The 14132-nt window shown below is 42.4% G+C and overlaps 1 protein-coding gene across 2 annotated transcripts in view; it reads left to right on the top strand.

Annotated features, from left to right (window-relative positions):
- The window catches only part of Oca2 (OCA2 melanosomal transmembrane protein), a 321231-nt gene continuing 307099 nt past the window's right edge, over positions 1 to 14132 (top strand). Inside the window, exons 1-2 of one of the 2 annotated variants that reach the window (XM_060366263.1) lie at positions 1 to 118; positions 7455 to 7717. In XM_060366263.1, the coding sequence (XP_060222246.1) occupies positions 7473 to 7717 (245 nt within the window). In that variant the 5' untranslated portion in view covers positions 1 to 118; positions 7455 to 7472. Of the gene's footprint in view, positions 119 to 7454; positions 7718 to 14132 lie in introns of those variants that run through there. The other variant, XM_060366262.1, reaches the window with a different exon arrangement.

Below are 14132 nucleotides of genomic sequence, written 5' to 3' on the forward strand. Positions count from 1 at the left end.
CCCTCCAGGGCTGCAAGTGCCTGCTGAGAGGGCTGTGTTCCAGCCACCACTCAGAGCTTTGGGATTTGGACACTAGACAGTAGACTTCACTGCTGGAGAAAGATCAGCAAGTCATCAGGTAAAATGGTGGTTGGGAGTTGGGAGGTAATAACTTCCTATTCTGAAAAGCTAGCAGGATAGCAACAGCAACAGCAGCAGCAGCAGCAGCAGCAGCAGCAGCAGCAGCAGGATAGCAGCAGCAGCAGCAGCAGCAGCAGCAGCAGCAGCAGCAGCTTTTGAGACTATAGCACCCTGCTATAGGCTGTGCTTCAGGACAAAGGGGAATGAGGAGGGGAACTTGGAAACAAGAACCAGGCCTTTAGGCATTTCTTTAGAATGGAACTCACTGAAGTGAGACCGTTAAATCCCTCAAGGCTAATGCTTTTTGTCTAGTCACACACTGAGTGAAATAAATGGGGATTCATACAGCCAACTCTTTTCCATGACATGGTTAGTAAGCACAGAAGTCTGAGTGAGTGGACATCCTTGGAAAGTCAGAGCCCTGGGGCTCAGCTCTGTCCCTCTGGCTTGTGAAGCTTGCTCAGTGTCTTTAACCTGCAGTGATGTTTGAGAGACACTGACTTAGACAAATGTGACCATTCTACAAAGCTGAGATTGGGCTAACAGTTGTGAACCACAGCTTCCCACTGAAACCACCAGCAAAATGACATTCTCCAAGGTTTGCTTGCTGCCTGGTACCTGATCTGGCCAGGCAGGGCCCACCAAGGATGGGTACCTATGAGCTCCAGTGTTGCTAGTGATACCAACTCTCCTGTGAGAGCTGCTGAAGATTCTATCTGAAAACAGAGGAAAGTTCCAGAAGGCAGGAAAGGGCTTCAGACTGTGTTTACAAAGACTTGAGTAGTGGAGTTGTGCAGATTGGGTGTAAAGTGGGGGTGACTTAGGAGCGTGCATTTTCTTGACACCCCCAACCTCACGGTTCAGTTAGCTGAGTTCTAGGGACAACTACTGGAAAGAGAGTGGCCTTGACTGCAACTGGAGACCAGCAGTGCTTTCACCTGGAGCCTTGGCCAGTGAATGCTCAAATGTATGTTTTGGAAAGATGATGTAGAATAGGTGGTAGGAGGCAAAAATGAGGCTCACAGAAAAAAACCTTTCCTGTTGAAAGTAGTCTCCTCATCTTAAAGCTAAATGAACCCACAAACAAGAAGCCCAAAGGGTCTGCTGGGTCATGGCAGGGAACATTTTGCTAGTGATGGGTCTTCTAGCTGGATGTGAGACGTTGAGATAAAGGGTTGGCTATGGGTACATTTTGGATATGTGGTAGGATCAGACATGGGTATACTACTGGATGGATGGCTAAGGGGATTTTGGGAGTCTGGGGGTGTCTGAGCATGTTTGCTTCCACGGAGACAAGAGGCTAAGAGGACATTGAGGTCTGGGCTGCAGCTGTGTGTGTGTGTGTGTGTGTGTGTGTGTGTGTGTGTGGGCACCCGCAATAGGTGAGGATAAGGTCTCTTGGGAGAGGAAAGAAAAGTCTTTTAGTTGGAGGTAGAGAGAAGTAGGCCAGCAGTGAAATTCCAGAAATACCAGGGTGAAAGGCCCATCTAGAGGCTCAGGAAACAGCTGGGGGAGGAGTGCTGTGCCCATTCCTGTTATTGGGAATAGAAGATTGTCATCCCAACCCCACAATTGCCTTGAACTGCCAGTCTTCCATCCTTGCAGAATACTGATTTCCAGGTGGTTTGATGAGGAATTTTGTCATCTTTTCCAACTGTCCTGCCTAGGGTTGAGCAGAAGACTCCCTGGTCCCTTCAGAGGTCCTGCCACCCTCAACTAGATGGCTTGTCTATGCTTGGGTGAAAAAGCGGTCTAAGCGGCTGCAGCATCCCAGGGAATTTACCTCCTGGCTGAGGTAGCCTGGAGGGATCTTGCTCTCAGCCCCACCCACTGCAGCTGATGGGGGTGAAGATGTGTTCTGCAGGGCAGATGGAATCAGACCAGGTCCTGCTTGGGGTCTCTTCTACTTTAGGCAAGGCTCAGGATTTCCAAGCTGCTCTGCAGGATGCTCCAGGGAGGGCCAGCAGCGCAGCAGTGGGCCTAAGCAGAGCCACTGAGTCCGAACAGGTAGGCCTCTGTTGAACCTAACTGGGGCTTAGGTTTTGGTCCTGGGCCAGTAATGGGGCTTAGACCCTGGCTATGCATTTCATACGGTTTTCTCTTACTTATTCAGAGCTGTAATCCCTGGAGGGGAACTATCTCTGCTCTGGGAGCCCTGTTGGTGTTCCCAGAACAAAGCCTTCTTTACCCCAAAACCTTTTGCTGCAAAGAGGGGGTCACCTTAGGTGTTGCTCCCGGCTCTCCTTCCTGCTTGCCCCCAAATACCCTCCAATTCCAGTCATCTCTCCCTGTTCTCGCTCCCTCCATCTCTTCCACCTGATTCCTCCTAATTCCATCCCCACCAGCCCGTTCCATCCACAAAAGTCTCCCTTTGTTTCTCTTTTCCAGGGAGTTCCACGCATCCCTCTAGAGTCCTTGTTACTTAGCCTCTCTGGGTCTGTGTCTGTTGTTATGTCCTCCTTTTTGTTTCTGATTTTGTTATTTTGGATATTCTTTCTCCATCTCTTAGTTTGGATAAGGATTTGTCTACCTTGTTGATTTTCTCGAATAACGAACTCTTTATTTATTCTTTGTATTGTTCTATTGTATTGATTTCAGCTCTCTGTTTATTTCCTGCCATCTACTCTTCTTGGGCGTGCTTCCTTCTTTTTATTCTAAAGTTTTCAGGCATGCTGTTAAGTTACTTGTATGAGATCTCTCCATTTTTTTTTTTTTTTTAATGTAGGCACTTAGTGCTATGAACTTTCTTTTTGGCACTGTTTTCACTGTGTTCCATAAATTTGGCTATGTTGTGTATTCATTTTCATTGAATTCTAGAAAGTCTTTATTTTTTTCTTGTTTCTGTCTTAACACATTTTTTCATTCAGTAGAGAATTTTTCAGTTTCTATGAGTTTGTAGGCTTTCTGTTGTTTCTGTTGTTGAAATCCGGCTTTACTTCTTGGTGGTCTGAAAGGATGAAGGGGGTTATTTTATTTTTCTTGTATGTGTTGAGACTTGCTTTGTGTGAGGGTCAATGTGAAGTTTAAGCTTTAGTAATATTTCTTTTACAAATGCCCTTGCGTTTGGGGCATAGGTGTTAAGAATTGAAACATCAACTTGGTGGATTTTTTCTTTGATGAGTATGAAGTATCTTTCCCTGTGTCTTTTGATTAATTGTAGTTTGAAGTCTATTTTGTTAGATATTAGAATGGGTACATCAGCTTGCTTCTCAGGTCCATTTGCTTGGAAAATCTTTTTCAAACCCCTCACTCTGAGATAATGTCTATTTTTTATTTTCAGGTGTGTTTTTTGTATGCATCAGAAAGATCCTGTTTTCCAATCCATTCTGTTAGTCTGTGTCTTTTTATTGGGGAATTGAGTTCATTGATATTGACTAATGATTGCTAATTCCTGTTATTTTGTTGTTGTCATCGTTGTGTGTGTATGGGTGATTCCTTTCTTTTGCTTTATTTGGTGTGAAATTCGTTATTTCTGTCTTCATGGATATATTACCTCCTTGAGTTGTAGTTTTCTTTCTAGTATCTTCTGTAGGGCTGGGTTTTAGATAAATGTTTAAATTTTCTTTATCATAGAATATCTTATTTTTTTTCCCTGCATGGTTATTGGAAGTTTTGCTGGGTAGAGTTGTCTGGGCTGGCATCCTTGGTCTCTTGGAGTGTGCAGGACATCTGTCCTGGCCCTTGTGGCTGTTTTGAGTCTCCACTGAGAAGTCAGGTGTACTTCTAAGAGCCTGCCTTTATGTGCTACTTGTCCTTTCCCTCTTGCAGCTCTTTTTCAGTCCAGTCTACTTGGTGCTCTATAAGCTTCTTGTACCTTATAGGCATCTCTTTCTTTACGTTAGGGACATTTTCTTCTACAATTTTGTTGAAAATATTTCCTGGACCTTTGAGCTAGATTATTTTTTTTCCCCTATTCTTATTATTGTTAGGTGTGGTCTTTTCATAGTGTCCCAGATTTCCTAGATGTTTCTTGTCAGAAAATGTTTAGATTTAACAATTTCTTTTATTGATGCACCTTTTTCTTCTATTGTACCTTCAATGCCCAAGGTTGTCTCTCTTCCATCTCTTATATTATGTTGGTGAAGCTTGCCTCTGTAGTTCCTATACACTTACCTAGAGTTTTCACATCTCTCAATTTGTGTAACCTTTCTTCCTTCCTTCCCTTCCTCCCTCTTTCCTTCCTTCCTTCCTTCCTTCCTTCTTTCTTTCTTTCTTTCTTCTTTTTTTTCTCTTTCTCCTTCTCCTTCATCTTCTCACTCTCCTACTTCACCTTTTCCTCCTCCTCCTTCTTCTTTTTGAGGCAGGGTTTCTCTGTTAAAGCCTGGGCTGTCCTAGACTTACTTTGTAGACGAGGCTGGCTTTGAACTCACAGAGATCCACCTGTCTCTGCCTCCTAGAGTACTGGGATTACAGGCATGCACTACCATGCCTGCTAATTTGTGTGTGTGTGTGTGTGTGTGTGTGTGTATGTGTGTGTGTTTTAATTTCTTCTATTTTCCTTTTCAGGTCTTGAACAGTGTTATTCATTTTCTTCAACTGTTTGTTTTTTCTTGGCTTCCTTTAAGGGATTTATTAATCTCTTTCAATTTTTTGTTTGTCTTTTCTTGGATTTCTCTAAGGGATTCATTCATTTTCTCTTTAAGGACGTCCATCATCCTCATAAAGTTGGTTTTAAGGTCTTTTCCTTGTGGTCCAGCCATGTTGGAATATTCAGGGCTTGATGTAGTAGGATAGCTGGGCTCTGATAGTGACATATTGCCTTGGCTATTGTTGGTTGTGTTCTTATACTGGCACCTAAGCATCTGGGTTTGGGATGACTATAGGTCTAGGTGTGGATTTCTGAGTTTGTGTTAGTTGCATGGGTGTTTTGTTCCTTGGTTTTTTGTTTCCTCTGTGATCTTCTTGCCTATCTAGACTCTGGTTGAGCTGAAAGTCTCTGCTTGAATTGGGGGCTTGGGCAAGGTGATGAGGAGGGGAGGAAGATGGAGTTAGGCTGGTGTAGTACCAAGGGAGTAAAGGAGGTCTGCAGGTGGGTAGCCTACCTGGACTTCTGGTTGCTAGCATGGCCTCTTGTCACATAGGAAGTCACTGCCTAAATTGAATACTGAAAAATGAGGAAGTGGTGGGGGTGGATGTATTGTGTATAGGCTGGGAAAGCACTGAGAGAGTTGGGGAGGTTCACTGTGGGCAGCCTCCCTGAACTTCTGGTAGTGGGTGTGGCCTCTGGTCAAGCAGGGTGCCTCCTGAGATGGGGGCTGGGATATGTCAATGAAGAAGGGGGATTGAGGATAGGGTGGGAGGGCATTGATAGAGTTTCGAAGCTCTGAGGGTGGATGGCCTTCCTGGAATTCTGGTGGTGTGGGAGTCTTTGCCAGAGTTAGGGACTGGGGCATGGTAACAATGAGAGGTAGGAGGATTTGGGATAGTGTGTGGGGCACTTAGAGAGTGGGGGAGGTCTGCGGATGGATGGCCTATCTTCTGGTAGGCTTCAGCTCAACTGCTATTATTTCATGTTTTTATTCAAGTATATTCTACCAGCACTCTCTGTCATAGTGATTTGCAAGTCATTTTTATCAAACATGGCTAGCCAAAGCAGGGTCCAAAAATGTATAGGCTTCTTTCCATGCCAGTATCATTTCATATTTGACATAAATTCTTACTCCACTAGACAATAGTCTAGTTGTATTAGTCAGGGTCTCATGACTATAGTAAATATCTGAGGTAAGCATATTACAAAGAGAAAAGTTTGTTTTAGCTCCAAGTTTCACAGGTGTAGCTCTATGAATGGCTGACACCATTGTTTTGGGCTGATAGTAGCATATACATAATAATAGAAGCAAGTGGCAGAAAAATGTCCTTATCTCATGGTCGGGAAGGGAGAGTGAAAGGAGGAGCTGGGGTCTCCATAGTCCTTTTCTAAGGCATGTGTCCCCAGTGACCTGAAGACCTGTCATTATGCCTTCCCTGGAAAACGTTCTACCTTGCTTCAGTAGCGCCATGAGTTGAAGACCAAGTCTTTAATGCATAGGTATTTTGTGAACATTCTAAATTTAAAGTGTAATAACAGATTACTTAGTTGGAGATATGCCATACTTGTCCTGCACTTGTTTTGAGTCTTGCTGAAGCCCTGCTCAGCTTGGATCCACAGGAACCCTGTCTCAAAGTGTATTGCTGATGCTGCGGATGAATCTGGTGAGCAGGAGTAGTGTGCACATATGCTATGTTAACTACATGAGAAGCCTTTGTCTCGGAGATCATTAGAACACTGACTCAACCGAAGTACACAGGAATTATTGCTTTCACAGAAAGTGTTGACAGAAAACCAGATTGCTACAAGGCAAAGATCATTTCTTGAGTTACTGGGTGCTATAAAATGTGAAAAATAAAAGTAGTGAATGGCTTGGAATACAACTTCAATGGTAGCTACAGTCCATGTCCTCATCTTTATAACAATTGCTACTTTCTCAGTGCAATTCGGAGCAAAAGCTGTGAACACCATATTACTAAGAAAGAAAGTTGGCAAAGTTCTGATAATCTATACCATCTCTAGTGAGAGGTAGCAATGCTTTGAAGAATATGCCTGTTTGCTTTGATGCTCTGTACAAATAATCTATGCGTGTTTGTTTAAATAGAACTACCACATAGCAAAGGTTGTCTTTTATATTTAGTATTAATATTTACTAATATCACTGAACATCCCTCTCCATAACTTTTATGTAATCACAGTATTTCATACTATGCACATCTCAAAATTTACTGTATTCTAAATTCCAGCACTGAGAAAGGTAAGTAGACACAAAGTCCTACCTTTAACCAAGAAGATGTTTATAACTGACACCTGCTGGAAATAAAGTCAGTTTTCTCCAATGGAGTGACACTAGGTATATCATCCACACTCTAGAGCAGGTCCCATGGCCAACACAGAATGGACTTCATGGCTGTGTGTGTATGTGTGTTAGTTTGTTTTTATTTTCTTTTTTTGTTGTTGTTTGTATTGTTTTTTGAGAAGAAACACGAAATTGGGTGGGTCTGGAGGTGGAGAGAATCGGGGAGAAATTGGAGGAAGGGAAAAGAATATGATCAAAATACATTGTATGAAAAAAATTAAAATTTGAAAATTAAACACATAAAAATTTATTATGTCTTGTTATAGAATGTACAGATCATTGCTAATATGGAATTGCTGAGGTATCAGTTCTTGAAGACAAACACACACGGTGTCTGTGCCATGCTTGAATGTTGGGCCACTGGAAGGGCTATGTTTTAAGTCTGCTCTGGTTGTACAGAGTTTGTTTTTCAGCAACAGTGAGTGGCTTTTTCTCTGTTTGACCCAGAAAGATCAGCCACGGGGCATGCACCTAGAGAACAAAGACATCAGGCTGGCCTCAGCCATGCTGGAGGTAGAGCTACACCAGACATCTGCTTTGTCGGGCCCAACTTGCTCAAACCCAGGACAGCCACTGACAATCAAACCCACTACCAGAAACCACAAGATCGGCCAGGCAGACCCCTGGATCCCCTACCCTGGCCAGGCTGCTGGGAGGAGCCTCCACCTTCCTGAACATGCAGAATTTGGCTCATTCCTCATGAAGGGGAGGTGAGTGGGAGACAGTTTATGTAATGGACATGGAGCGGGTAAATGTTGCATTTCTACAAATATACTTTCCCTCCATTTTGTGAGAAAAAGTTCCAGAAATTTTGTTAAAACATTTTTAGCATTAATATCTTTCCTGGCCCATTTTGGACAAGTGCTGCCTTTAAAATATAATAAGCTTAGCATCAAATGATAATAAAAAATAGAAAGAGTTTGTAGCATAAGGATGTGGGTAATTTCATATATTTAAAGCATTCCAAATATTTTATAATTTGGAAAGTATCTTTCATTTATCTATACCTTAGGAAATACTTTGTTTCTATAAGCACAACATTTGAATTCATATAATAATTGTTTTAACGTTAGACAACCTTGAATTGCGGAGGTGGGGGGTGGGAGAGAAGGCAGTGGGGTGGCAGAGATGATGTGGCAGGAGGGGAAAAAAAGAGAGAACCCATGAGTTGACATAAAGGAGACTAACTTTTGATAAACCCTAGCATATCTGTAAAGAGAGTCCATTTTATATGTCAGTGCTCACACCCTAAATTCATAATTTTCACTTCATACATCCTTCCAGTGAGGATGCTAAAAGTAGCATCCTCTGAGTGACTGTGTCTGGGTGGCTCAGGATATGTTGATTTCCTTGTTGTTACAGTTGGTAAACACCACTCTGAAACCCTGTATCATCCCCTGAATGTGACAGTGTTAGAATGTCACTAAACCATGAGGCTGGAGCTCTCATGAACAAGGTTAGTGGTCTTATAAGAGGGCAGGGAAGCTTGTGAGGCTCCTCTCTGCTGTCTGTCTTCTACTACATGTGAAGATGTAGCAAGAAGGGCTTGGGCTCCTCAGCCTTGAGACCTGTAAATGTAAAGTAGTCCATAACAAATCACCCAAGAGAAGGTGTTTTGTTAGGACAACACAAATAGACTAAGACATGATGCTTTTTTGTTTTGTTTTGTCCCCCTCCCTTTATTTATTTATTTTACAATTTATTTATTTTATATCCTGATTGTAGTCCTTCATCTCCTCCCAGGTCCACCTTCCCTGCCCCTTAGCTTTTGCTTTTCTAAAACAGGGTTTCTCTCTGTAGCCTTGGTTGTCCTGGACTTTCTTTGTAGACCAGGCTGGCCTCAAACTCACAGAGATCTGCCTGCATCTGCCTCCCTGAGTGCTGGGATTACAGGTGTGCACCTGGCTGACCTGGTGCATTTTTGAAAAGAGTCATCTACCGTATGTGTTTGAATGTTTGCCTGCTTCTATGTGTTGTCACTAGACATACATTAGATCCTCTGCTGCTGGAGTTATAGATGGCTTTGAGCCACTGTCTGGGGGCTGGAGACTGAACTCAGGTCTGTGAAAGCAAGTGGTTTCAGTATGCTGTATCTAGCCCCAGACACAGCATACTGAAGAAAATTTGCATATTAGTATTCATAACAGCATCATTCACTGCAGGCAAAAGATGCAAATGTAGACACGTGTAAGTAAAATGTGGCATATGCATACAACCTCTAAAAGGAAGGGAGTTCTGATGCCTGTGGTAATATAGGCAAGCCTGGAGGACATTGCCTAAGTGGAACAAGCCAGTCACAAGATGATAGGGCCTGTATGATTCCACTTGCCCTGGGAAGCACATTCAGAGACAAAAAGCATGATGGTGCTTTCTAGGCTGGGGGATTGTATGATGTGGAACTTCTTTTTTTTTAATTTTTTAACTTATTTGTTATTAATTACACTTTATTTATCGCCCTGATGGCTGAGGATGCTGAGTACCTCTTCAAGTATTCATATGCCATTTAAGTTTCTTTTCTTCAGAATGTCCATTCAGGTCATTAATTGTTTATTGATTGTTTGGTTTGTGGTGTTTATGATATTTAATTTTTGTAATTCTTTATATATTTTGAATACTAATGCCCCCACCTGATGAGCGGTTGGTAAAACAATTTCTCCTGTTCTGTCTCTTTACTTTAGTGATTATTTTCTTTGTTGTAGAGAAGTTTCTTAACTTCATGCACTCTTTTTTTTTAATTTTTTAAAATTCTTTTACTATTAATTACACTTTATTCATTTTGTATTCCCTCATAAGCCCCTCCTTCCTCCCCTCCTGATCCCACCCTCCCTCCACCTTCCTCATGCATGCCCCTTCCCAAGTCCACTGATAAGGGAGGTACTCTTCTCCCTCCTTCTGATCTTAGTCTATCAGATCACCTCAGGAGTGGCTGCATTGTCATCTTCTGTGGCCTGGTAAGGCTGCTCCCCCTTCAGGGGTAGGTGATCAAAGAGCAGGCCAATCAGATTATGTTAGAGGTAGTCCCTCTTCCCTTTACTATGTAACCCACTTGGACACTGAACTTTCATGTGCTACATCTGTGCAGGGGTTCTAGGTTATCTCCATGAATAGTCCTTGGTTGGAGTATGAGTCTCTGGGAAGTTCCCTGTGTTCAAGTTTTTTGGTTCTGTTGCTCTACTTGTGTGGTTCCCATCCTCTCCAGCTCTTACTATTTCCCACTTCTTACATAAGATTCCATGCACTCTGCCGAACAGTTGGCCATAAGTCTCAGTGTCTGCTTTGATTGTCTGCAGGGCAGAGGCTTTCAGAGGCTCTCTGTGGCAGGTTCCTAGGTTGTTTCTTGTTTTCTTCATCTTCTGATGTCCAGCCTCTTTGCCTTTCAGGATGGGGATTGAGCATTTTAGTCAGGGTCCTCTCTCTTGCCTAGTTTCCCCAGATGTACAGTTTCTAGTAGGTGTATACTATGTTATGTCTATATGAATGAGTATATACCCTGTGTGCCTTTCTGCTTCTGAGACAGCTCACTCAGGATGATCCTTTCTAGGTCTCACCATTTACCTACAAATTTCATGATTTCCTTATTTTTCATTGCTGAGTAATACTCCATTGTGTAGATGTACCACAATTTCTGCATCCATTCTTCAGTTGAGGGGCATCTGGTCTGTTTCCAGCTTCTGGCTATTACAAATAAAGCTGCTACAAACATGGTTGAGCAAATGTCCTTATTGTGTACTTGAACCTCTTTTGGATATATGCCCAGTAGTGGTATGGCTGGATCTTGAGGAAGCGCTATTCCTAGTTGTCTGAGAAAGTGCCAGATTGCTTTCCAGTGTGGTTGTACAAGTTTATATTCCCACCAGCAGTGGAGAAAGGTTTCCCTTTCTCCACAACCTCTCCAGCATGTGTTGTCACTTGAGTTTTTGATCTTGGCCATTCTCATGGGTGTAAGCTGAAATCTCAGGGTCGTTTTGATTTGCATTTCCCTAATGGCTAATGAGGTTGAGCATTTCTTTAAGTGTTTCTCTGCCATTCGATATTCCTCTACAGAGAATTCTCTGTTTAGCTCTGTTCTCCATTTTTTAATTGGATTACTTGGTTTGCTGCTTTTCAGCTTCTTTAGTTTTTTTTATATATACTGGATATTAGTCCTTTATCAGATAGAGGGTTGGTGAAGATTCTTTCCCAATCTGTAAGCAGTCCTTTTGTTTTGATGACGGTATCCTTTGATTTATAGAAGCTTTTCAGCTTCATGAGGTCCCACTTATTGATTGTTGCTCTTAGAGCCTGTGCTGTTGGTGTTCTGTTCAGGAAGTTGTCTCCTGTGCCAATGAGTTCAAGGGTATTCCCCACTTTTTTTTCTAACTGATTTAATGTGTCTCGTTTTATGTTGAGGTCTTTGATCCACTTGGACTTTAGTTTTGTGCAGGGTGATAAGTATGGATCTATTTTCATTTTTCTACATGTAGACATCCAGTTGGACCAGCACCATTTGTTGAAGATGCTGTCTTTTCTCCATTGTATGGTTTTGGCATCTTTTTTTACTCTTTGTGGTCAGTTCTTAGGGCTATTTCCTGTGCTGTTGGAATTCTGATTAGAAAATCTCTGCCTATGCCAACTGTGGTGGTTCAAATAAGAATGGCCTCATATTTGAATGCTTAGTCATCTGGCAGTGGCAACATTTGAGAAGAATTAGGAGGTGTGGCCTTATTGGAGTGGGAGTGGCCTTTTGGAGGAAGTGGGGGTAAACTTCAAGGTTTCAAAAGCCCATGGCAGGCCCAGTCTCTCTCTATTTTTTGCCTATGAGTCAGGAAGTAACTCTCAAGCTACTACTCCAGTGCTTTCATTTGACTTGAGTCCTCTCCCCACCAGGGAACTCCTTGGCTGTGTTTGGCTGGCTTCTCTGTATGGAGCGTTTTTTTTTTTTTTTTTTTTTTTTTTTTTTTTTTTTTTCTGCTTTTCCTTTATTTTAGTCTTTGGAAGAAGATCTGGTTTTTTCCTCAGACACACACCTTCACGCTCTCTCACAGAAGCAGCCACTAACCTGTTTCACTCGGAGGCTCCTCAGCACTGCTGGGAGTCCTTCCTGTTTGCTGCCACTGTCTAAGCTCCTGTTTATCATGCAGTCATTTTTTCCATAGTTAACTGTCCGCATTGTCTCTTGTTCTTTATCATGTTTTCCCTAGCTTTCTGAGTTTCTTTAATACTTTATTTTTATTTTTCTAGTCTCTAGGTAGTATCTCTAGCCAAAGCAGGCCTAGAACTCTGTGTAGCCCAGGCTGTCCTCAAACCAGCATAGAGACACCCGCCTCAGTTCCAAGTCTTCCCTGTTTTATTTCTCACCAAGATTCTTAGTGAGGAACATGTCTAGTGCCCAGTTTTGGGGGATACTTTGTCCTGGATCCTTCTGAGCACACATTGGGTCTTTCAGGAAGAGGCACTCAGTATCGTGTGTGTGTGTGTGTATGTATGTATGTAAGTACGTATGTATGTACTTATGTATGTATGCAAGTATGTATGTATGTACGTATGTATGTATGCATACATGCATGATGTATGTATTGCCAAAAGCTTGCTTCCTTTTCCTTTTCCACTTTTGCCCAGTTGCACCACCTTCCTGCTGGCAAGGCAATGGTAATAGATTGGTTTTGAAGCCTTATTGGGAGTAACCATAACTAGGCTTAAAATTAGGAGCACAGTCAGTATGACTTCTCTCAGGGAGGCTCTCTCATGGCTCCTTAGTGTCATTTTCTTATAGCTTAAATTTGCAGTTGATTCTTGCAGCTGCTTCTGAAGGCTGACTCCAAGGTCAGCAGCCTTGTGTCCTTCACAGGAGCTTGCTGCAACCGGCTCTTAAAGGGCAACTACTATACTGCAGGCTAGGAGAGACTACTGGGCTTCCTCAGGCCTCAGGGCACCTGCTCCATCACCTACCACCATGAAGCCTCTGCTAACCACCGTTTCGAAGGATGAACATTGGGTCTTGAGTTTGAAAATGGAATCCCATCCAATAGCCTCATGTCTGTCTAGCTACATGCCCAAGTTCTACTCTGCCTTGAAGACTCTCCTTGATTCCTTCTGTGATGCTTCACCTGGAAGCTTTACTGGGTAGGATCTGATCAGCTCTCTGCTCCTTAATATAGTCACTTGGTATCATATTTGTTGATAACTGAGTGTCACTATTCTGGTTAAAGGAACTGTCCAGTGGATTCTTCCCATCCCCTCCTACTTCAATCTACAATACTCTCTTTAGGTCAGTTTCCAAGGAGGAAGGGTAGACCACATACTCTTAGGAAATAACAGATTTGCAAAATTTAACATTTCTTAATTTTGAATTTTGTATAAACTATGATCTCTTTTAATAGCAATATGAGATCTTTCTTAAAATGCAGACATAGGTGGAAATATAGCAGCAGTACTTTGCTTGCCTAGCATGCTCTGGTCCTGAAAACCAAAGCAGAAATGGCAGGGCAGGGTTTCAGAGTATCATTGCAGTTTCAGCTGTTATTTGCCTATTTACAAATGTCTCATGGGTACAGCTCTTTTGTAGAATTATCTTTGTGTTTCTCAATCAGTTCTTGTTTCCTTTTTGAACTGTATTGTCATTTGCTTTGCTCTGAGGCCACCAGTGCTTATAGTTAGAATGAAACCACAGAAGGGTCATGCGGTCTCCTTTCTGCAACTGTACTGTCATTAGCACACAGCTGCAGGACTAGTTTATAAGTTTCCAAGGAGCTATTTTTTCCTTAATCATGAGCTGGAATGTTGATTAATTCCATCTGGTGTACAATTCACAGTATCTTTGACATCTGCAATTTTATAAGCTTGTGGCAAACTCTGAATCCTCTTTTTCTTTTAATTTAACATTTTTAATGTTTTTGAAGATTTCATACACAAGAAGTATATTTACTGCATTTTTACTCCCTACTCTCTTACTCCAACTCTTCCCATGTCCTCTTCCCTGAATGAAGAATGAGGACATGACTGCTCCTAAGGTATAGTTGAGGTGAAGGCTTTACTGTAGATATGAGCGAGAAACAGCCAGAGGCAACTGGAAGATTCTAGGCTGAACAGGGCCAAGGAGGGGGGGGGTGAGGAGAAAAGAGAAGAGAGAGGAGAGAAGAAGGCTAA

This window comes from Meriones unguiculatus, chromosome 14, assembly GCF_030254825.1.
Source record: "Meriones unguiculatus strain TT.TT164.6M chromosome 14, Bangor_MerUng_6.1, whole genome shotgun sequence".
In the NCBI taxonomy this organism is placed as follows: domain Eukaryota; kingdom Metazoa; phylum Chordata; class Mammalia; order Rodentia; family Muridae; genus Meriones; species Meriones unguiculatus.